At 41.5% G+C, this 26,115-nt stretch overlaps 1 protein-coding gene across 2 annotated transcripts in view; it reads right to left on the bottom strand.

Annotated features, from left to right (window-relative positions):
- Positions 1-26,115, bottom strand: part of CYFIP1 (cytoplasmic FMR1 interacting protein 1) — a 546,797-nt gene that overhangs the window by 493,181 nt on the left and 27,501 nt on the right. For both annotated transcript variants that reach the window (XM_069204288.1, XM_069204289.1), the window contains exons 2-4: positions 5,782-5,905; positions 4,563-4,652; positions 3,631-3,708 (exon numbers count right to left, since the gene is read on the bottom strand). In XM_069204288.1, the coding sequence (XP_069060389.1) occupies positions 3,631-3,708; positions 4,563-4,652; positions 5,782-5,905 (292 nt within the window). The remainder of the gene's footprint in view (positions 1-3,630; positions 3,709-4,562; positions 4,653-5,781; positions 5,906-26,115) is intronic.

A 26,115-nucleotide genomic window follows, 5' to 3' on the forward strand; every position in this document is an offset into this window, starting at 1 on the left:
AATGGCTCAGTGGGCATCCAGGCCAGTCCCAGGGAAACAGAAAAATAAATTGACTTCTGCACATCTTATTTGATATCCTTAATTATAGCTGAGTATACTCAGTAAAAACAAAATTCCTTGGACTATAGTGCCTCTGGTCCTACTTCTCCAATCACAGTCCCATCTGGTGGCAAAGGTTTTTTAGCAGGTAGTGACAAAACTGGGACTTCTTTCCCAGGAGAGTTGCGCAAAAAAAGCTCCTTCACCATGTTAAGAAAACTTGACTGTTTATGCTTTAACTATTTTAATTCTTCACCTAGGCCTGTGATTTTGTTTTATTCATTAGCAAAAACAAGTCTAGGCATATTTCAAGCTCAATAAATTACATTATAGGAAATAAAACAAAAAAGAGAACACACAAAGTAATTAGAACTGCCTTTATTTTTTTGTAAAGAAAACATAATAATATTAAAGTTGGTAAATGCTTGGCTTTCCACATTATGAGCCATATTTAGACTACATGTTAAGATCATATGTATCCCTTATTTTTAATCAAATATTTTACTTCCTCCTGTGCAGACAGACTGTATAGTCAAAGAGCACATGAAAACCGTGGTTAGGATACATGCTAGGATTAAAAAATGCCCCCTCGCTCATTACAGGCCATCCATTTTTTTTTTTAAATAAGATCTTTTCCAGGGCAACATGTTCTAAAAAAGGGTGAGCCTTGCTACACAGTGCAGATACATATGAAAGGAGCATGTTGTCCGTCGCAGATGTGCGAGCAGTTTTTAAACATGCAGGCCTAGATTCTCAAGAAGTGCTTTTGGATAGGGGTTAGCAACGCAGGCACCACACAAGCTGTGCAGCCCAATTCTCCATGCATTCTAAATCAGCAGATGCACTTAAGATGCCATAGATGTCCAACCAAGTATTTGTGAGGGTGGCTATCCCAGGGAAAAGCCTTAAAGAGATTCAACCAAAGACACATTATCTATTTCATATCTCCCCTTAATTTTACAGGTCCAAAATGATTTTAGTTATTGAGCCAAAATTATATGTCAATATGAAATGAAATATAAAGTTGTGTACACAGAAGATGTAAATAAATATTTATCTTCATGTTTGACTAGCTGCATTACAAGTTGAGTGGAAACTCTCCAAAACCTTAGTGTTCGTACTAAAAAGGTCATGCAGATATAACCATTCCGCCTTAGAGAAATGGTAAAAGAGGTGCATGTGATGCACAAGCCTAGTTTTGGAGGGAGGCGAGTTGGGATGTTACATCCCACCGTAATAAATATACTTTATGGGAAATAGATGAGTGCAGGTGATTTCAGTCTAGTGTGGTGATCGGTCTATCAGATTTCACAAGGATATTTTTTATTACCAGTTTTATTATTTTTTAAATGTGTGTAGACACAACAGAGAAACGAAAGAAAGCACATACATATCAGTGAGTACATGACAGTCCTGCTAAATAAATCACGGCAATATCTTCCGCAGATTACAACCCGCCTCCCTTCACCAACAGAGCATGATAACCGCATTTCACACAGGCAGCCCTCTGTAAGCCCACCAGTTCCCTCAAATGTTTGCGTATTTGTGGGGACGGCCCGTGCCTCACAGATCAGCTTTTCCAGTTGAGAGCACGAGTTCACTCCAGATCATCACTTCCAGAGTGACGGTACCGTCGGGCCACTCCAGAGCTGTACAATGTCTCTCTTAGCTACCAGGCAGGTAACCCCCCCCCCCCATGAATATTCGATCAGCCCTCCCAACTCCTCCAGAAGGCCCAGCAGCGCCACCCTTGTGTTCAATTCAATGGGACAACCAAGGACCGCTGCAAAGGTACGTTCCAACCCCCTCAACCCCGCCCCCCAAAAAAGGTTGTATCCCCAGACACTCCCATGCCACATGTGCACCCCTGGTTGACCACATCTCATACAAGCTTGGGGGGGGGGGGGGGGGGGGGGGGGGGTCCATGGGTGAATATGACAGAGTCTCTGTAGGGACAGGTATGACATATCAAAGTGGTTTATCCGGATCATTTTATTCACAAGGAATATTTACATGTACACAGACAAAAGTGCACACACACTCACTCTCTGCTTTAAAAGTCTTCACAAATGTTGGTTATTTTAGAAAATATTGTGTTTTTTACCCTTAGTACTTCTACCAATCCGCATTTGTCTCCCTTTCCACTGCTCCTTTAGCCCCTCTCATGTCCCTTGCTTGTTGTATAATGCATACCCCCCTGACTGGATGAGGTTGGCTTCTTGATCCAGATGTCTTTCACGATGTCCTACCCAGAAAAACTGGTGCTTCCCACCTGCATTTCAATTATTTCAAAAGTTGTGTCATTTTTTCACATCTGTCATTCAATCGTTCTCCTTTAATTATTCCCTCCTCCTCTTCCAACCAAAGCAGAGGAGGACAAGCTGGCTCCAAAGTGGGTTCAGGCTTACTATATTTACTGCAAATGAGGCACTTAGTGGATGATGAATTGTTTCTTGGATTTGCTGGAGCAAAAGGTTAAGTAGTACACAATCACTTAGTGCTACCCTTAGCGTTAAGATCTGCTATGCACTGTGCAAGAAGTCTCCGAATGGCAGTTGTGTTAATTTCACAAGAGCTACTGTTGCATCTACTGTTCTCACTGGAAGCATCACAGTGGCTGATATTTGCATAACACCCACATGGTCATTCTTGTACTCTTTGGCTAATTACTGTTGCTTCACCGCTCAGCTTCACACTGAGACATCATTTGGCAGGGCTGTGTTGAATTACTTCCTTGGTTAATCATAACTACTCAAATCCCACCTCCCGGCGATATTGCTTTGAGACTCATTCAAAAGGAGAGCAATCTGTAGGAAAAAGTATCCCTCACAAAAAATGTTACTTACCTTTGGAGACAATGTTTCTGGTGGATACAAGATATTCCCACAGATTTCTCACCACCCTCTCTCCTCCCCTCTCAGTTAATGATGTTTTTAATACGATCCTAGGGTATGTAATGCAATAGCTACCGTTATTGTTTTTGTTCTCTTGCTTCCTCTCTGCAAGCCTCATTGTCATACATCAGTATCTGATACTAGCACTCTAGTCAGCACATCGCATGTTCCTTTGCTTTTCCATTAAATATGTACCAGTGTGTTTCTCACTCCATCCAAAAGCTTTCACTCCCTAGTTTTGAACGCCTCCCACTCTTCTTTTTGAGGTACATTTTCCAATCTGGTCTTGAAATTTGTTCCTTCACTTCATTGAAGTTCAGGCCAGCAGTGAAAGTATTAATTTGATTGTTTTTGCAACTTAACTGCATAACATGTCCACTTAGTGGAAGGTGGAACAGGCTGGTTAGTGAGCCAGGCGGAGAGTCCACGTAGTTTCGAAAATAGTTGTTTGGTAAGTTGGTGAGAAAAGCATTATTCTGAAAGAAGGTACAGACTATGTCAAACAAAAGAAGTTTAGATGTTGAAAGTATTCTGATATGGCAGATGAATGGTCTACGTGCTTGTTGTATTTGTAAATAGGTTGCCATGGAATAACTGATCTGCAATTATATTACAAAGGTGAAATACCTGCATTTCAAAGAAACTTTCATCATAACATTGACTACAAACGACTACTAGTGTGTTAAAACCAAGTTACCTGTGGAATAGCTCTCGAACAGCTTCTCCATGTGTACAACATGACAGCATATTCTTGCCCCTCTTCAAGCATCCCATTCTAAATGTAAAACATATATATAATATTACTTAAAGGCTGTAATCATTTGAATCAAATTGTGAACAAATGTTTGCCAATTTCCAAATCATTTCAATTAAAACAACAAATAGGCTCTTTTTGTTCCCTGTTATCAAATTGTGCTCATATATGGTTCTGTAGTTGAAAACACAAGTACACAACACTTAGAGGTGACAAAATAGTTAAAATATGTGAAACTATTGTGAATGAAGGACTAGTGTATGAACGGACGCTAACATGGGAGGTTTGGCAGTGCAAAAAGAGACAGAAGTCTTGGCATTCCATTCAAAATTAAGAGTTTAACAGCTAGCTAGGGGCATCAGGTAATAACTTTACCTGACATATACAAGGAACATTTGCACAGAAATCCAGAAGTTTACGCAGTAATCATGATTATTTAAGACTTTATGAGATACATTACATCACAAACAGGTGGTGGTTCATTCACAATCTATGAACAGCATTTAGTCCTTCAATGCTCATAAGGGGAACTTGAGCAAAAATATTGTCAGTTTCTTAATGTGTTCTCAGTTGAGGTACAGTTCTTAAAATTGCATGCATAGTTTTATATTCGCAACGTGCATTTTATAAATCTAACCTAACTCTTTTTTCCGATTGGTGTTTTCATCTTTAGGTATTCAACGCACTCTTCAAATTCCAACACATTGCCACATCTCTGCTGACTCTTGTTTTTAATGATACGTCTATGAAATGGGCATTCATCCTTTGTTTCACCATTTAATTTTTCCTGCTATTCCATGTCATATTTAAATGACCAGTTGGCAATTCATAAATTGAACGGACAAAATAACATCAATTAAGTTAAATGTAATTACCATCCCAGAATGAACAGTGGCTTGCTCAATATATCGTGCAATGCCGGTGACAAAAGCATTTCGGTCTTCAAAATTAGTGTTGAAGTTAGGCTGTGGAAAGAGGAACAGTTGAATACAAAAATGTATACGCTGTAAATGTAAACTATTTAATGAAATAAAGTACCTTGCCTACAGATACGATCAAGGAATTTAATTTGCATGATCACTGCTTTTCTTCTATCCTAAATCCTCTGCATATCATACACACCATAGCAAAACATAATTAAATATTTATAATACATGTTTTACCCACAACACCTTGATTTGTGGTTTTGCTACACCATTGAGTGCTGTGTTAAAAAATGTGAATAAACATAACTCATAACTACCGTCCACTTTAATTCATTAGAACATAACGGTATGGAAAAAGTGTCCCAACTACAATGTCCATTCCAATTTTGTGCAATGAACCAGGGGTTGAGATAAGTCAGTTTTGCAAGGAGAGGCTCAAATTTCGGGGGTTCACTCCTCGTGTGATTGTATTCAATCAACAAGCGTAGTAGCAAATGTTAGTATGCAAAATGATCATGGTATTATTCACCAAAGTTTAAAATAATCCTCACACATTTTATATCTGCATTGAATTCCAATTGCAAGCTTAATTAAATCTACAAGTGGTATATCCAGCATCAACCAGTACTTCAAAATGATCCACATTCAAAATACTGACATCTGGGAGTAGATCCAGTAACTCACTGCAAAAATGCAATATGCAAAATGAAAAAGAATGCAGCCAACCTTTACCCACTGAAGAAACAAACAATGCTAAGCAAACAGGCCTCAACTTTGAAAGCTATTGGCTTTGCCAATACATTTTTTCTCCTGCAGACATGCACACTGGAACAGCATCCATCTTGGAATTACTTTACTTCAAGCAAAAGATCATTCCAAGATGGCAACGTGTGTGCATCCGTGGACGGCAGTCATATGTGGATACTAGTATAATGAAATATCTTACAAACTTAGAAGTTTTTCCTCCAGACAAGCATAACTCTTCTGAGATGTCATACACGGAAGGCGAGTGACTGAAACCACATTCAGAAAAGACAGGCAGAAGGTTCTGGCAAACAGTACATTTAGTGCTTCTATTAAAAGAGAATCTGTCATGTGGACCAAAACTCCAAACATTTGATGGCAGAGATGAACTGATTAACAGGATCGGGCCTCCATGAAAACACACCTGGTAAAGGAGGGATGATGGTGGTGGTTCAATGCACGGTTGCTGATCAGGTAATGGCAATTCTTCCAAAAGGTCCACGTTAGACAAGGCGTCCTCGAGAGTCACTTGGGCAGCCATAGTGGCACTGGAAAACAGCAAATAATAATTCAGTAGGAGATTTCAGTTCCTTTTCATGTAATGCTACTACTCAATACATTTGAAAAAGTAATATAAATGTTTAAATCTCAAAACAGCATGAAGATGGGTCTACACTGATAGTGTATTAGGAAATAGAAGGAGTTGTTAGGTAATGGGTAGGGAGAACATTTAGTTGTTTATAGTTCATAGTTATTCCACTGTCCAAATTATCAATGATATTTTAGAGCCACCAATGTGAAGAATCATTATCATTTTGTAATGGCATCCAACAGGGAATGTCACTTTTTAAAGACTTAACCTTTCAACGGAAGACCACAGCTTTAGCCAGTGTTGCAAAGTAATGCAACGAAAATGAGCACAAGTCATTGAGAAACAACACCCAATTCTTAACAAACATGAAAGGCAGCACTTTTTTCAATTACAGCAAAAAGGCTTTCTCTCCCGACAAACTCACTGAACTACAAGTAGAATAGGAGACAGATGGAGGAAATAAAGGCACAGAAAGGAGAAAGAGTGCATTTCAGAAAGCCTGTTCAGCATTTTCTGAAGGATGAGAGTGACACATATCAACTACCAAACACCATATAGCACAATTAGCATCTCTAAAATAAAGATACATTTATTCAAGACAGAAACATAATTTGCGAAGTAGGACATCCATAATATGTACTAGTGCCAAAGGAAAATGTTTGCCCATCAGTTGTTCAAAGTCTGCCTGTTCAGGAGTTACCACCCACAGTCTTCATACACATTAGTTACTGTCCACGCAGAACATGCACACTTACAACTTAGAGCAAACAATGTGGCTGATCTTACAACGCACACAGTGACAGCAGCAGGCAAGTAATCCACTCAGGAGCATGATGGGAATGAAAAACGCCACCATTAAATATTCTTAAAGTGGCCCATGTAAGCTATTTTACTATGTAATTATATTTGCTGTGAATGTATTTTAGCTAAAAAGAGGAATTTTCCAGACCCAATCCCAAAACTATTTACATCATTAGATTAGAATTTGTGGAGTATGAGGGGGTTTGGCTAAGCAGCACGAAAGATGGCCGCAAAGTTGATCAGCTCTGCAAACGGCAACTCAATGCCCGAAAGTTCGTCCTAAAATCCAGACCAGAGTCGGGGACATGCAGTGTGACTGGGATCATGGGGCCCCCAGGACCTAAAGGACTGAGATTTGAAGAAAACAAAGTGCCGGGATTGCGGTCTAGCCTACAAGCTGGAGGGTGAAGCAGCACAAAATGGCAGGCGGACTAATTGCAGACTGCCTGGAGCCGAGGAAATAAACAGCTCAGCCCCAAAGAGGAGAAGTGTCCGTAGATAAGAATAAGTGTTGGCGTGAGTGAAAGAAGGCCAAAGCCCTCGGGCCTAAGTGGCATCAGAAGAGCAGGACTTGTGGAGAAGGCCACAAGAAGATGGGAGCAGCCCAGCCAGCGAGACCTGCAAAACTTCCACAGTGCCCTAGAGCCTGCTGTGCGCAAGGAAGTGCATTGCAGGGAAAGGTGGGTGTGTAGAACAAGTAGGCTAAGGAACCTGTAGGGAGGGGACGTGTCCCCCGGGGCAACAAAGGCGACAAGTGACGGGTGGAAGCAGCAGAAGAAGTGAATGGCCTGGCACCCAGAGTCAGGCAGAAAGACTAGAGTGGCAGCAGTGGCGCGGATAGACGAAAGTAGCCGGAGGGGGCAAGAAAGATATACGGCACACTGGATAAATAAGGTCCAAGAAGTGGAGCTTGGGAGGTCTGGTCAGAGGAACCTTGGGAGGGAGCGCAGACGCCCTCAGCGCTACTGACACACCGTGGGGACTGGTGAGGCCCAGTTGGAACGAGCCAGGAGAGCCGGTGATGGAGGCAGTGGCACTCCCCAAAAAGGGCCCTGTCAGCAACAACCAGAGGAAAAGTGGCGGGTGCTAGACCTGGGATCTAAACCGAACTAGGCCAGAGGCAACTTGAGAAGCCGGGACTGGGCCGAGAGACGGCCTGAGAGGAGTGAAACAGTTAAACCGCTCAGGCGGAGACACCCCAAGAGGGTACCTTAAGGACGTCGACCAGTAAAGCAACCCACAATAACTGGCCCAAGAGAGTCCCCCTGCAGTAAGATATCGGAGAGGAGCTTGATATGATGGGGCGCAATCAGGGCCTACAAGCAACACAGACTAACAACCTGGATAAATACAGCGTGCAGGTAAAGACACTGGATTGGAGAGGGACACCACAGTCTCCATGGGAGGAGCCCGGAGAGTGGAGATCCTTCATTGCATGAAATTATGGTGGCCATACAAGCACTTAGGAGCAACATTGAACCGAAAACTGAGGCAGTGACATTGGACGTCAATTTATTGCAAGTGGATCAGAAAAGGAAAGAGCTTTCAAGGAGGTGAAAAGGGCCCTACGGTCCAAGGACATAAAATACGTGATGATATTTCCAGCCAGACTAAAGTTAGTGCAAGATGGCAGGTCCTGGCTCTTCCAGTCCCTGAAGGAGGCCTGGGACTGGCTGGCACAAGGCAGAACGGTGCGGCTCTGGAGCGACAAGAGAGGCAGAGGGAGAGAGGGGCCACAACGAGTGTCACCCAGACAATTGGAGATCAACAAGGGAACCAGACTGCGAGTGAAAGACAGATGAGCCGATTCCCGCCCAGCCCGGAGGGAGAGTCTAGTCAGGAGGGGCTGGGATCGAGCCAAGCAATGGGAGTAGAGAATACCTGAGACTTGGGCAGGAGTTGGTGCAACGACCCAGGAGTTATGAGCGAGACTGGAGATGAAACCTACAGTCAAGGTCGTACATTAATGAACAAGCAGGGACAGAGGAGAGCCGAGAACACTTAGCCAACCATCTGCTATGGATTGCTCAATACACCCGCAAATTGGTTTGAAAGTAGGGCGACAGGGGATCTGACGGCAGAGGAGGTAGGACAGGCGATCAAATCCTTACAATCAGGAAAGGTGGTTGGCCCAAACGGACTCCCAGTGGAGCTTTACAAAGGGCTGAGAAGTAGGGTGGTCCCACATCTTACTGCAATGTACCAGGAAGCACTGCAAACCCAACAGTTGCCAGATGATCAGAGAACAGCAACTATAGTGGTCATACATACGGAAGGGAAACTGGCAACGGAGTGTACATCATATAGGCATATATACTTACTGAATATGGAGGCCAAGGTACATTGCCCACTACCCAATGCTAGAGAGAGAAATACTATTTAGGTTTATGTGCCACTAGGAAACTGACCGTTTGAAACTGTGACACAATAGGCATTGCCCAGTCCAACAAATGATGCTGACCACTTTGAGATTTTCTATTCAGGCAGACTAAGTGTGAAATAAGGTCAGGGACTCTCCATTTCTGAGGTGTGATGTAGATCAAAAACACTATCAAGTATAAACAAAGTGTGGTCTTAGAAATGGAATGGCTGGAAAAGAGGTGTCCTGCTCATATGCCTTAAATTTTGACATAATCTATATTTAAATTGCTCTGTCTATTTTGCAATACCAAACATGGGGCACATCACACTCCAACACATGATCACTCACACTAACGCAAACCAGCACACATGCTCACATCACCACAACTACCTACCTACATACATACATACATATGCAAAACTTGTGCTGGAATCTGGCATGGATACTACATATACTGGAAGTATTACGTGTGTGAAGAATCATAAGATATTGCTAGCTATGCCACTAGGGTTCGGTGTATGTGACACAAGCATGCAGTGTTACTGAACATGCTGTACTAATTTAGACTGTTGGTGGGTGTGATCGAGACAAACAGATAGAAAGCCAGAGAGCGAGAGATAAACCTGGACTATTTCCTCCATGTCTTTTTACTGAGATATGGAAGCTTTTGTAAAAAGCTTTACACAGTAAGCAGCCAAAATGATTAGCAGTCTCAACCCCTGTGGCTTTTAATAATTAGAGGGAACGTTGTTAAGATAGGTTGAAAGAACTTCCGATTTTAATATAAATGAGGCAGGGTGACAAATCATCCTTAATGTGCTCTGTTCTGCATATCTGCCTACTGCTTTCTAGTATAGTCAGGCCCCAAAGGAGGATGCACAACTACACCTTCCTTTATCCTTCTGTGTGGTGTACAGATTTGGCTGTCACGTTTTGCTACTGCTGATACCACCCACACTTTCAGTTACTTTTGAAATGTATCTTTTGATGCACGCTTTCTTTCCTCAGCACCAAAATCTTCCACCCGTTTGCAACATCAGTGTCTGACAATAAGCGATGCATTCAACAGAATGACAACATTTCCTGAGGGCGGTTGTGATGAAGAAGTAGGAACTCACACTTGCACTGTTTTGATTGGCATCTTTTCAGTAGGAAACGGTTTGCCAGTGAAAATGGCACCATGGAGTACAGTATACAATGCCCTGAGTAAATGACTGATGAAAATGATTGGCATATGACTATGACTTATGTAGTCATCACAATTCGTGCAGCAATGCAAGAAGAGGAGCACAGCTTTCGAACTAGCCAACACAATTAACAATCCTGACAGGCGGGAGTGGCTTTGGGCGTCAAGATTCGGTCGCACTCTAAGAGTACTTCGGACCCCTCCATCATCTGCCGCCATAAAGCCCTGATGTCCCGAGGCCAAAACCCATCTGATGAGATTGTACCCCTCTTCCCCCCCCACAGCCTTGTGAAAGGATCGAGGCAACTGAAAGGTCCGCAGGCAGAAAGGTAGAGCCCAGCCGGGATCGGGCCTGATGAGGCAGCCAGGCCGAGGAGTAAAGTGCATGAGGGCCCAGCTGCCAGCAGGACCAGCCAACTGCGGTAACTGAATCCGGAAAGGAGCAGATCGGCCAACTCTAAGGCTGCAACGCAAGGTAGACCTGTGAGGCGGGGACCTGGGCCGGCGGCTCCTTCCTTGGCCCGGGGAGGAGGGTGAGATGATCCGGGAGGCGAGGGTGAGATGATCCGGGAGGCGAGGGTGAGATGATCCGGGAGGCGAGGGTGAGATGATCCGGGAGGCGAGGGTGAGATGATCCGGGAGGCGAGGGTGAGATGATCCGGGAGGCGAGGGTGAGATGATCCGGGAGGCGAGGGTGAGATGATCCGGGAGGCGAGGGTGAGATGATCCGGGAGGCGAGGGTGAGATTGGTACCCGCGCGGTGCCATGGAGGAGGAGGGGACCGCCGCTGACTCTGGTGGCCCACGCCCAGGCTCTGGACTGACGAGGCGGCCGGGCCGAGGAGTGAAGTGCATGAGGGCCTGGCTGCTAGTGGAATGGCTGGACGGGACCAGCCACCCATGGTAAGCGAATCTGGAGAGAGGGGCACCGGAGGAGCAGATAGGCAGACTCAAAGGCCACAATGCAAGAAGGACCAGAGAGGCGAGCATCTTGGCCAGTGGCTCCCTCCCAGACTGGGATGCTGAGCCACGACTGGAGCCATGGCGGGCTATAGAGGAGGAATGGACCGTCGCCGCAGACTCTGGTGATCCACGCCCGGCACGACACTGCAGAGCCCCTTGAGCCTCCCAAAAGAAGAACTGTGACATCCGATACCAAGCACCAGGATGACGGAACCCGGCCTGAGGCCCGGGCCTGATGAGAGCAGCCGGGCAGAGTGGTAAGACATGGCAAGTGAGGCGTGACGGCCCAGCTACTCATGGGGCAACCGAGTAGATCCAGTAGTCCACAGTGAGTGACCATATCAAAAGAGGTAGCCAGGGGTGTGATCCAGCCAACTGCAAGTCCCGCTGCGCAGAGCAGGCCGCAGAGGTGAGAACCAGGCTGAGTGCTCCACCAGCGGACCTGAGGAGCCAGACGAGCCAGACCAAGTGACTGACCTACGACTGAGGCCTGAACAGGGCCATTTAGCGTGCAAAAGCCCGAGTGGGCGGGCAAATGCTGGGGTCCTGGGAGAAGACACTCTGGCAGGAATCAGGGCCCAGGCTACACCAGCGAGAGGGAGGCCCCACAAGGAGCGGGGATTTGAAGTGAAGCCACGCAGAAAATTCAACCTGGACAAAGAGCCTGTACAAAATAAACATTGATACTTACATATTTCAGACTCCTTGTACAAAAAGTAGAAAACAGTGGAAAAACCATAGTCAAAAGAAGGGTTGGCAAAATAGTATTGATATTAGCCAGAATGTGAGTGTTGGAAGACTAGGCCACAAAATAAAGGTATGCAGCATTATTACCTGGAGTTATAAACAAATTAGAGTTACAAGAACACATCACTCCCCTTTGTGTTGTTCAAAGAAGCCTCTGGAGACAAAGGCCCTCATGTATCATGCCATTTTATAGTATGTAAGGGTTTAATTTGTAAAATCAGAGCCCTTCTGACCACATAATGGCATTTTTAAGTTTACAAACCCAATTAACGATTTGGTAATATGTTACAGAATATTACTGAATCTTTAATTGGGTTTGGGAATAGATAACAAATAAGTATTCAGAAGGGCTGTGTTAAAGGCGCCCCTTCGAAATACAGATTCCTTTAGGAATGTTTTAATATTTACCACCTCATCAAAAGGAAGTAGTAAGCCATTTGCAAATCGGAAAGGGTCCATTGGGGACCCCTTCCCCGTTGTGAATGTTCACAAAACCACTTTTTTATGAGCAGGTAGTGGTCCATAAGACCACTGCTTGCACATAAAAAGGCTTGTGTCATTTTTCGTTAATAAATGCATCAAGTTTTCCTTTAAGGAAAAAGGACTGCATAAAAAAAAATAAAAAAAATAGAAAAGAAGAAAATATTGGTTTATTTAAAAGCAATCACGGACATAGGGGTCTGCTGACCCCAGCAGGCCACAATGCCTGTCATTGGAGCAAATTGCAGTGGGTTTCAATATATGACCTACTTCGTGAATATTAATGAGGTTGGCCAAAACCCACCAGAACCTGTATTTGGAGAACCAACCTATTATTTAATACATAGGTCGGTTCTCAAAATACCTATGGATTTTTGTTTTTTTTAAGTCAGTGTGCAAACTACGACCACTTCTAACTAATCCATTTTGTCCATTCCATTTAAGGAATCTCAAATAATTATTTGTCGCAATTTATGATTCCTAAATTGAATCTTTGTATATAAGGGCCAAAGCTCTATACCCGCCCCAGACGTCATCTAAAGGTCTCTTGCAAAACAGTGGCTATGCTCTAAAGGACATAAGGGGACCCACAGTTATGTATTTAGTAATAAAGATGACCTAATTGACAATTTGAGCAGAATTAATCGAGAAGCCCAAAGACCAATCCCTCCATCAAGCAATCACAAATGAGGTAAGGCAACTACATCTACTGAATTAACTCTTGCTGGCTTCAAGAAATTCAGAGATGAGATCCTACCTGGAGATTATGTCTCAAAGACACCATCACTTTAAATGCAAACATCCGATAAATGTTGACTTGAACAATATGAACCATCTTTCATAGAAAGACAATGGTATTTTCAGATTGTGATGAACAGCCATATATAACAGTGCTAAACAACAGAAAACATGCTTTGCAGTGGTTTTCTTAAACATCTTTGAGTAACTAGCTGCTATGAAAAGAAAACTATGCCAATCACCTAGGCACATGCAATACGTACATAGCAGTGTCTCTCAACACACACTGTGTTTCTGCCCCCCACCTAAAAATATTAACAGAAAGCTCCTTTACGGCCGTGTGACCCTCTAGAATAAGAACCAAAAGTAATAAACAATATAACTGGAAGCTGAGCAATTGCGAGAATTCATGGAAACCTGTCTGAAGAAATAAAAGAAACTGAAACACTATGGAGCAGGAAGGCAAAAGGACTGCAAATACAAGAATAAAAAGCAATATCTGATGAAGACTAACCCAAACCAAATAATGGCTGAAAGCAGCTGATAAATGCCGTTCTCTATTTTTTGTTCGCCCCATGAGCTCTGGCAGCCAGATACAGAGGTCTCAAGACACACTCAAAATAACTTATCAAGAACATTCAATTCCCTTCTAATTCAGTTGTACTCCTCAGTTACAGATGATGTTTTCCTTTCTGCTGGTGTACAAGTGATGATTATTTTTAGGTCTAGCATACACAGCATGTGTGCTGAGCAACCACAACCCGCCCACAGCCTACCATTAGTTTTTTTGTTGCCACTCTCATTTGCAATCCTTTGATCACTTAGCTCCTATAAGCTTCCCTTCCATTCTTGTGTTAGAATGCTCACAACAATTAGAGACTGAAAGTGCTACTTACTAATGTCTGGATTTTAGCCGAGGAGAAACCCTGACCTCAGCCTGAACACTTAAAAAAAGTTTAAAAAACACTACGTTCCAGCTTTGGGATGGGGTATACGCTTCCTGTTGCAAATAGATCTATCAGCCTACTAACTATCTACCTAATAGATCTTCTAACATCAAATCCTAACCCTTATGTGCGATCACTGAATTCCCCAGATGGAGAATGGCTTTCACTTTAATGGGTTATTCGACACTACCGATTTACCGGGATATCAGAGATACGGTTGCGTGCTTTCATTTACAAAAGTGCATTCTGAGAGTTGTAGTCATGATTTGGTTCAATGATCAATAACAAGTATTACAATGCAAATAGGTCTGGCAAAGAAATGGCATGTGGTAATGTGAACTAGGTAACATGGGAAGTGATATGTATTTGTGCTGAAGCAAGGAACTACAGAATAAAATTGGTGTAGGTTAGAAGGTCTGGTGACAGTTGCAATGTCAAGCCAAACGTAAAAATCTACAACACTGGTCCATCAAACCTCAACAACCTCATACACTTTCACCATCCTGACAGACACCTGCACTCAGCCTCACTCTCACTCACATTCACAAGAGGAGAACGTGAGGTCTTTATTTCTCATAAATCACATCAAGAATATGGAATGGCCTCCACAACACATCAGAGCCTCCTCCTCACGTCTTGAGTTCCGCAAGAAGCTGAAGACCCAGCTTTTCAAATTACTCTGAGAAGACACTCACCTAAACACCTGCTTAAGTGCCTGGATACCCTCACGGATACCCTCATGGATGATTAGTGAACTATACAAAAGATATAACATGCAGATTACAGACCACCATCCTGCCATCTGTACTGCTGCCAGAGAAAAATACCATATATTATCTAGTTATCAAACACACTTTAATAGCATTGTAGACTCATCTATGTGCCCCTGAAAGTTCAACCTCAGGCATCTGGATAAATAAACAAAATGATCACGGTTGTGTGGAGAGCAAGCACTTTTTTTTTTTTTAATGAAAGCACACAACTTTTGCCTAATCAAAACATGGTTCGGCGACGTAGGCAGAGCCAAAAACCCTTCCCTGGTGATTCTCACATAATTGTCTGTTGACAGCCTTGCTGTCAAGCCAGACCATAAAAAGGAAGCCCAGAACTAGAAAAAATGATGCCTTTGTGACAAAAAGCAGTCTTGACAAACCTTACACATGCCAAACATCTTTCCCAACCTTTCAGTTATTTAGGGTCTTTTTCTAGTGTCATCACCACACATCTATTTGGACCACTTAACTTGCTTGGGTGTGTAGTTTAAAACAACAACTTGTTGTGCCAGAGCTAACAAGTAAAGTTTATTATTTGTTTTAAACAGCATATAAATAGTAAAGATATTCCCTGTCCAAATGTCTCTAACCTGTCTTTACACTCCCCCGATCGACCTCTTCCTCAAACCTTTGTACGACATACCTCTATCAATTTCTCTGTCAGTCCATATACATGGACTACAAGTATGGGGCACACATATACCCCTGCTGCCTAGCTTTAATCAAAATTAAGAATCAAAAGTAGGTCAGTTGGATGGAAAGATGAATGCTGCAGTGCAATAAAGAGCATTTGCTTTTTGACTGTGGACCATCAGTCTACAAGCATTCAAACTGGTAAATTTTGGCTGGCTAGTATTACACAGTGGGTTCACTCAAAAATCTATTTGTGTTCAAGTTTGACTTGCACACAAAAACACTTTCCTAATAACTGTTTTACTGCCAAGGTTGTTGCACACCTCTGAGTCAGAGCTTTTTTTCAAAAGAATTGGAGTTACTTTGTTCAACCACATATACCTCTTTGGTTTCTTTGGGCATCCATACAAACTGTGTGTTTTTGGCACATTAAGAGGGTAAGTATTGGTGCAAACCCCACATCAGTATCACATTCCAGACTGAAGATAAAATGTGGATGTATGTTAATTTTTTTAACATATTTGGTCAATATGTTGTTGCATTTCTCATCTGGACAACACAAAATGCCTAAACGGTAACCAAGCAAGTATTGCCTTGAAAGTTGAAGTACAGCAACACCAAACATATATGTTACTATTCCTAAGAAATGTATTCTTAAACATAATTGATTGTAAGGTTCCCAGTTTTCTGTTTTTACAGATAAATACAGACAGAAAACAATGTGTTTCCTGTCTGTATTTATTTTTTTTAATCGGAAAATCACTAAAAATTGCTTTTTATTAAAGACTCTCCATGCTTTTTTTCATGAACTTCAGGCAAAAGCTGGGCAGATAGACAGATAGAGAGTTACAAATAAACAGGATCAGATTTCCTTGAGTACAGGCATATGTTAAGGTATATTACTGTAGCGGTACTGTAGTATTTGTATATCGTAGTAAAAAGCTAAAATGCCCCTATGGGGGTTGTGTTATGTTAGATGTGGCTGCTTAATTTACTGAGATCCAACAGGCTTCCATGTATGAGTGCATATCTAGGAGTTAAATACATGAGAAAATATACAATTTTACAACTTAATTTATTCTCAAAACACAAAATAAATATGGATAAATATAGATAGAAATGTTAAAATGATAAATACAATAAAACCGGGAGCCCTAATAATGTAATATATATATGCAGATCATTAAACTGTCACACAATCAGTGTACATTGGTCCACTGCTAATTCGATGACAGATCAAATTAAGAACTTAAAGGAAAGTATAAGATTTATATATAGTTTTGTACAACCTGAGGAATGTAATAATGCTAACAAAACCTCACGTGGCGTAAGAGGCTTATGAGTGCACTGTACATAACATTTGTCACATTTTTAGCATTTTCAGCCAACATTTGGTAGTTTCTCTTTAGGTTTTCTCAGATAAGAATACACCTTTGCCAAAGCTAGACCGACATTTAATGTTCTCTTGGGTCCTCAAGTGTGTAGGTTTTCAATGGGTTTGAGTGTGGACCACACACTAATCATTAGGCACTGCTTTGATGGGGGTAGATTTCATGGGGAGGTCTGCAGTATTTAGGGGAGGTGGTCAGCCAGTTCCCAGTGTAACCTACTAACTCTGAAAATGTAGACTCCAAGGGGGATCCAGTATGGTGTGTTTTGCTTGAATTCCAGCATGCTTGATTACCCAGAATCCACTGCAGTTGTAAAATATGTTTAAAAAACAAAAATCACAATTTCTTCATTTTTCTGTGACAAAACACTCCAGCTATTCTGGCAAGCATCACATGTCCTGCCATCCAACATTCCCACCCTTCTTCTGATAAAAACAGTATCTCACATGAGTGGGTGAGCCTATTACCTGGGACAGAAGTAGGCCAAAACTCTGACCATGTAAAGGCCATATTGATTTACAAGGCCACTGTTTTGGCATGTTCTTATTCTTACCGTAGATACGCCCACAGGTACTGTTTTAATCAGTAGAAGCGTTGAACCTTAGGTGTTGGGACTTTTGCTGAGTCTCTCAAATTCCAAAACTTTTTAGAACATTTTTTTTAGTGCTGTTTTTTTTAACCAAAGTTTGATATTTGCAGAACACTCTAGGTAAGAAAAAGTGAGACACTTATGCATGCCACACTAGTCAGGATTCTCTCAACAGTCTATGTTTCAGAACTGTCTGCTGTTGGTACATTTCACTGGTGATTGTTAACCCTGGCCCTAAATACCACAACCGTTCATTCCCCAAGCTTCTTTCCTGCATGTTCCACGGCTGAATACTTCTGTTTTTCTCTGTCCATGGCAAAAGGCCTATTCAAACATATGGATTACAGTTTTAAATCTGCACGAGTGTGGAAAAGCAGGTAGATTGGATGTTTGCTATTACCTATTGAATTACTCTATATTTTGGCTTCCTATTGTAACTCAGGGTCGATAACAACACTTTTTGAAAAATCTTCCTCAGAATCCTATGGCAATAGGGGGGTAGTCCAGAATTCGTACTGGAACTAATGTCCCTTATCCCTAATGTCAGTATCTTAGATATGTACCAAAAATACATAGTTTCTTTCATTAATCCACCATCTTCAATTTCTATTCATAAGAATTTTCATTATCAAGGGCCACGATTGAATCACATCACCGAATATTGTCTCTACCATTTGGTTAACTTCCTCATAGATGTCAGTGAGACAGCGGTGGCTACCACAGATATGAAAAAAGCAATGGACAACTTTAGCTAGGTTTTTACAGATTGTGATGGAGGAAACAGGATTCAGAATAGAGTGTAGGGACTAAGTACAACTTCTGTACATCAGCTAGAGATTGGAGTGGCAGGGTTATTTTGGAGGCATGAGAGGTGCAATGAGGGATATGGCAGGGGTGCCCGCTTGTCGCCTATACTGTTTGCTCTGGCTATGTAGTCTATGGCTGCCACGCGAAGGAAGAAAAGAGGAGGGTCATGACACAATAAGGTCTCACACACACATACGTCTGCTCACAATACACTGATGAAGTCTCGCTATATCTTGTCATCCCAACTGAAGATCTACTAGAGCATCTTGGTCATCTGAAGCCTGAGGTCCTTTAGATACCTAGCATTTCAGATTTTTCATGATGACTGATACAGTTGAGGGGAATGTGGGCAGGATGCTGATAGCTATGAGGGAGTCGGTTCATGTCTGAATCAAACTGCCCTCATCAGAAAAGGGTAGTCTCTAAAACGGTCATCCTTTCTCGTCTTCTATATTTCTTTTCAAATGTGCCAGAGGTGTTACCAAGAAGGAGATTTAGGAAGCTAAATAAAATACTTCTTAATCTAGTATGGGGCAGCTGGAGAAATAACATGGTGCTACATAAACTGCCAGTGATAGAGGGGTGTTCAGATGCTCCTGATTATTAACATTACTATTAACTAGCAGCTCAACTCCGATGGTTAGCAGGTGAATGGGAAAGCCGCAGATGTCATAAATGAAGCATATGGGAGGCCTCTGGAATAGGGAACAGTTAGTATAGGAGTTAGAATACCAGAACCAGGACACAATACATGACAGAAAATACATTTACTGTTGTTTTTTTATTGCAGTCTATTGTTGTAAACACTGTAAAACTTGAAACAAGATATACTTGATTAAGGCTATCCACAGATTGTATGTAATGCATGTATGGACGTTAATACAATAAATTGAAAAGAAAACTACAGACAATGCATATACCCGTGACAGAAGAGTTCAACAGAAGTAATGGTAGCTTGTTTTTGTGGATCTGCCTTAAGGGCAAAGGTTCACAGGTGGAAGCCTTGTAATCAATCTATTTTTTCAATCACTTTTATTATTATTTTTAGTTCAGCAACTGGTTTCTTTGGGAAAACTGCAAGTAAGCCACACAAATGACCTCTTGTTGAATTTAGAATCTGGCCTAATTTTCAGCAACTATAGATTTCTGTGATGTCCATGGACATTGCACTTGTTTCCTCCCACAAATGTCAAGCACAATCGAAATACATTTTTTTAACTTTTTATTATTTTAGTACAAAATAATAATTATGACGCTACATATGCAATTTCAACTTTCACATCAAAGAAGCTTTTGAATTAGGCTGTGTCTGCCTGGGAATGGTTCCACCAATATCCCTTTATCTGACTGTATTGATGCAGGTATGCTTGTTCCTTGTAGATTAGTTCCTCAGTCCCTGAGCACATGTTCGTAACCTAAAAACGTTCTTCTATTGGAAGAGATCTCTTTCTTATTATCAAATATTTAGCCAAGTCTTTTTTTTAGCAAATAGAGTTGCCACACCTATTCCCAGGGCCTTCTCTCCCCCTGGTTTTATTTAACACCTCACATAACACTATTTTGGGGTGATATGTCTACAGGTCTCCCCAGTATCTGAGTCATTGTGCTCATAATGTATAGCCAAGTATTGTGTGACAATGGAGCATTTCCAAACCATATGTAATAAATCTTCTTCGTTTTGCTGGCATAAATAGTTATTAGGAAAGAAACTCTTACCAATTTCCAAAGCCTCATGGGGTAAAGTGAACTCCATGTAGGTAATTCATTTTTTATTAGCCTCAATCCATCTGAAATGGCCAGCGAGTGCAGGGCCATTAGTGCTTGTCACCAATCTGACTCATCTAAGGGGCCGAAGCCCCAACCCAATTTAGTTTTACTGTTTTGAGGGGAATTGGAGAGTTACTTTCTAGTGTTCTTTATGTCATGGGAATGGCACATCTTACTAGACATCCAATTAACACCCTTGACTCCAATGGACTGAAATCCGGTAATGTATCTGGACCAATGTGGCTAGCTTCAAGGGTGAACCTCAGATGTAGATTTTGTAAATTTGTGTTTTGTGTAGATTATATATTCCTGCTGCTGTAACATACAAAGCCCTTCTTGTGTCCCTTTCCCACAAGTCCCAAAGATGTGAAATTCCAGTACTGTCCCATTTTCCAGAGCCGGAAAGCTGGGCTGAGAGCCATAACCAGCATCCAAACTACGATACTGTTCATGTGTACATTTGAAGTGACATTCTGTCCATTTGAGGGCTTTCCCAGAACATTGTTAAGAGCTTTTAAGACTGTATCCCGATACAGGGTGACTTTCAGCCTTGTGTCTCCCAAGTCTAAGCACTTAAGGAAGAAGGTTTGTTCTTACCGGTCCCCAAACAGCCATTCATGTACAACGACTAATTGTGATCATCAATACATTAGCTGGATGTAGGTCATTCCCGCGCCTCCCTTATACAAAGAGTCAGTGCATTTAATAAATGCAATATGTTATAGTTTACCCCTTCACAGAAACGAACAAGTGTCCGAAAGGGTCAACTGAAGAAGTTATGTGGTATGGTAAAGAAAAAAATAATCTATATTGCAGAGCAGCCTCAGTGGCTTAGTCACTTTGTATACACCCCCTCAGCCACGATTGTAAGAGGTAACTTGCTCAAAGCGTTCACGTCTCTCTTCATGGTATCCCAAGGGAATCAGAGATGAAATGCTTGCTTATCCTCTTAATAAAAAGACAATATGGAGCTACAAGTACCAAACGCTCTTGAATCAAAGCATTAGTTTGTTCTGCCATTCCACTACCTTCTCTCATTCATTTTAAACTTGATTTCTTCCAGTTTACTGTTATTTCGGATGTTTCTCCATAAATAAATAAATGTGTGCATTCTTAGCTCAAGAAAAAATCTAAACCGTGTCTAACTCCTTGCAGGAGCACAGGCACGCTGCTCCTTCTTTCCACAATGCTTCCTGTGGATAGAGAAGCATTTTGAGAAGAAGGACCTATATGTGGAAGAAATACAGTTTCATTGCAGTTTCATTTCATACATCCTTCCCATCCAGTGAAGCAAGTAAGAAAACCTGCTTCACACCTGCTTCACTTTGACAGTCGCTAGATCATGCTGCTGTAATATTGCACAGTAGGCAGGGCATGCTATAGAGACACTGTACTGTGAGACACCACAACAAGGTAGACCATTTCTTGCAATATGGTCATCAGAAACTAAAGGTTTCCAAAGTCATGCTCACAGAATAGCAATGGAATAAAATACATGTATACATTTTAAGTGTGATCAAAATGCTGATGCACAGCCCAACGAAACATATTTTAAGAACATTTTATTGACAGACAGCACGATGCAGCTGGATTAATAAAAAAAAATAAGGATGTTGAAAGACTAATGCTGATTACAGCTAGCACGAATGCCAAGTGCCTAAAAAAGTGACAGGGTGCTACACTGTGGTTATGACACTTGGAAACCAAAAGTTAATTCCAGACTGCGCACGAGAAGCAGAAGTTGCCACCACTTGGTTTGTCGGACAACCGAATAAGGACAACGGCAACGCTCACAAACCAATGCTAATTCAGATCTACTCAGAGAACAGAGAGACTGACAAAAGCGGATATAAAAAAAAATCTAATTTCATAAAACAAATTCAGAATGCACCAATAAAGTTCAGAATCTTATTCTTTTTTACCAGAAGGGATATTTGTGCCTTTTGATCTCACCAACTACTCTACAGTTTGAAAGATCTCCAAAATTACACTGTAAGCTTAAACATCACCCATGACAAAGCTGACAAGCCACGTACCCCCATACCTATTAATCCCTAACTGATCTGAATTTAAAGGTGACAAGTTTACTTCTATAACTAACTCTGATGGAAATTAGCATTCCTTCCTATGTGTTATGTCAATGACCCTATTCTAGGTCTTTGTAAGGGACTGTCCTCTATACCACACACATGTAAATAAGAAAAATATTAGCACTTCCATCTAAACTGCATCAATCACTCATTCAAAAAAGAAAAAAAAAAAAAAACACAGACAGCCTATGCAGAAAGACTTGTTAAAACTGACAGTGGTATTCAAAACTCTCATTCAAAGGACTAAGCAACTGGCAAAATTATGGTGGTTCACATTCAGGTGCATATTGCCTCACATAACCTGGATTGTTCACAACAACCAGGGTCTAGGCAGAAAACAGCTAGTCTCCAGGCCAGGGGTCTCCAACCATTTCTGTAATAAAAGCTACTAATACTCAATGAAAATCCTCCTGAGCTACTAATCTTATTGAAGATGTAATACTAACCACCTCACACAGGGCATTTGTATAATGTAGAGGGAATCAAAAAGGATGACAGCCGTTTCTCTAATAAGAGCTACTTATACTCAATAAAAATCCTCCTGGGCTACTAATCTTATTGAAGATATAATACTAACCACATCAGACAGGGCATTGTAGAGGGAATTGAAAAGGATGACATCAGTGGACAACATCCCCACTCACCAGTATGCGGATGGCACTTAGACGTGTGTTCCCAATGAACTCTTTAGGCTGAAGGGACCTCACGTGAGCTAAAGAAAGGAGAGTCATCTTTTCTAACATAAATCCATCAAAAACCGAACTCCTTTTTCTTAGAAACTCCCTTAGAAATCCTTCATGTCAAGAAAAAACAAGTTAACACTCTCAGTTACATCTTTTAAGGGAACTTAAGAAGCAATAGCTAAACAAGAAATTCACTTCCAATCAATGCCCTTCGTTCCGTGATGATTGTGCCTGTCAGTACAACACCACAGGCACGCTTCTCATGGTATGGACTGGCAGAAAATGAAAAAGCACTCGCCAACACCTGGGACACCAGCAGAGAGCAAGAGGCCAAGCTATCCTGCAGCAGGCTGAAGAGCCAACACAGAAGTGGATCTGAAAGAAGGTACATCTGTAATAAATTAGCCTAAAAGACCAACATTTGCCTTCCCTCTCCCCTTCAAATGGATGCAAGTTGTGTTCTTGTCCTGTAGGATATTGAGTCCCAAATATGTTCTCTACTTACAACACCCTCTGTATAGAACAGATAAAGTACTGCAAGGTCTAGAAACTGGATAGCACTCCAATGCCATCAACAAAGTCAAGTGCCTTTATGGTAATGAAAACAAGAAACAAGAGATAATCACAAACTGTTAAAGTTAAAAAACTGCTACTTTTTTCATAGACATCTAGAAGCAAATGTGAAGGAAAGCAAGCGAATGATGTAATCACCCAAAACTTACACAGTGTACAAATAGATCAGAAGTTGAATCTTGTGGCTACTACTTCAGACACTCAGTGCATGGCTAACACCACACATCCTAAGTGGTTTCTTCTGTGATGCACAGTTGGTTTGCTAATCTTATTTGTGCAACAAATAACAGATGAATCATTGCTGCTAGAGGGATGATTGTGGATATACCTGGGTGCACACAATGACCAGACTGAAAAACAGTTCAGTAGAGCGATTTGCTCATAACATTGCTGAGAAACAGATAGCCACACCTACCAGCAACGAATGGGGAGGAAGGACATTTGTTAGCAGCACTTGAGTCTCCTCGAGGGAAAGAATGCAGCCCAACACACCAAAGGAGTTAGGAGGCACTAAGCACGAATCTCAATTATGTAATGACGTGTCTTCCACCTGATAGTGTGCTCTACAGATGTCAGGACAGCTATATAGTCACATAAGAATCAGAAGATGAAGTTTGTAAGTGGAGACCCTAAGATATACAAAGTAAAATAAACCATGGTAAATATAGGTGTTCAAACTGCCATCCAATGCAACCCTATTGTATCGCAGTTTTAATTAAATATATATATATATATTGTTCTATATAAATAAGTTTATCCTAATAGGAGTTTAATATTTACACCGATAGAAGTAGTATGTTCCACCTCCCCTTCCCCTTAGAATGGTAGAGTCTGACAGTTATTGGGCTGGAGTTGACAGTAGAACGTTGAGGAGCTAGAAGAGCAGCTGTGTGGAGAACTGTTGCTGAGGCAGTAGAGATGAAAGAATAAAGACTGAAGTAAAAGGAATTTGATTGAAGTGTCTTTATATCACTGGCGACGAGGATGGGATATTAAGTCCCTAATATGGACTCCATGACTGAAACAGAAGTCAAAGATTGCACCATATGTGCACGCAGTGATAAAACGAAATTGATTCGCAAAACCCCAATTTCTCCTGTGTCCATACCTGACAAACCTTGGTCCAAACTGGCATTAGATATCATTGGGCCAATCAACATGACAGGAGTAGTCAAACGCTTTGCCTTAGTATTAATTGACTACCACTCGCATTGGATAAATGCAAAATTAGTTAACCAAATCACAACTGAATCGGTGATAAATTTCCTCAAGGATGTGTTTGCTGTTGAGGGCATACCAGCTACCCTTATTACTGATAATGGGGTTCAGTTGACTTCTTTAGCAATGAAAGACTTCCTTGCATCTCTCAGTATAAATCACCTCACTACAGCTTTGTATTGCCCAAGGGCAAATGGTCTGATTGAGAGAACCAATCGTATGATCAAGGAATGCATACAGTTAGCTAGTGTTAATCATTTGAGTGTGGAAAATGCTATCAGAGACATGTTATGGGCATACCATACAACTCCAAATTTAATCACTAAAGTTTCCCCGTTTTCTGCGCTAAAAGGCAGAAAACCAAGCACAAAATTCTTTCCCTCATGGTTAGGTGGAGGAGAGAAGAGTGAACCTGCAACCCCTCATATCAAACTTAAATTATCTCTGCACCAAGATAAATACAGAAGAATGTATGATAAGAAACATGGTACGAAACAACAACAGTGGGTGGTAGGGGACAGAGTGTATGTTAAAAATCCATTGAAGGGAATGAGGTCAAATGTGAGAGACACCAAGTTTATGGGCCCATTCAATATTGCCAAAGTAAAAAGAAATGTAGTTGTATTAGAGAATGGACAGTGTTGGAGCATGGATAGGATCGTCAAACAGCCACCGGGTGTAGAAAAGACTGAAAGCAATCCTGAGGAAGCGGAAGGAAGTCAGGAAGTTCCACAGAATCGCAATGAAGGAGGTTATGAGAAAAGAACATATAGCCGACGAATTAAACCTCCTGTTTGGCATAAAGATTACGAGATTACTTCTTGAGTATAATGAACTGTAATTAATGATAGCAGATGACTGTACTTTTTCTAGTTTTGTTAGAAGGGAAGATGTGTTGTATCGCAGTTTTAATTAAATATATATATATATATTGTTCTATATAAATAAGTTTATCCTAATAGGAGTTTAATATTTACACCGATAGAAGTAGTATGTTCCACCTCCCCTTCCCCTTAGAATGGTAGAGTCTGACAGTTATTGGGCTGGAGTTGACAGTAGAACGTTGAGGAGCTAGAAGAGCAGCTGTGTGGAGAACTGTTGCTGAGGCAGTAGAGATGAAAGAATAAAGACTGAAGTAAAAGGAATTTGATTGAAGTGTCTTTATATCAAACCCCATCAGACATAATGTGTACCAGCAACTGATGTAATTTTGTACAGATGTTACTATTAGCGTGGCTGGCAAACCACACAAAGAGAAGCTAGGTGATACTCAAACTCGGGCTGCCTGGAGGTTCCCGGGTAAATTTCCAACTGGCCATAAACAAAGAATTTAGAAAGTAATATGCAGACTTATACACTAGCAAAGTACTTCCCCCGTTGGAGGAAATCCAGAATTTCCTACGCTGCCTTCCACTCCTC

Source organism: Pleurodeles waltl, chromosome 8 (genome assembly GCF_031143425.1).
Source record: "Pleurodeles waltl isolate 20211129_DDA chromosome 8, aPleWal1.hap1.20221129, whole genome shotgun sequence".
In the NCBI taxonomy this organism is placed as follows: Eukaryota; Metazoa; Chordata; class Amphibia; order Caudata; family Salamandridae; genus Pleurodeles; species Pleurodeles waltl.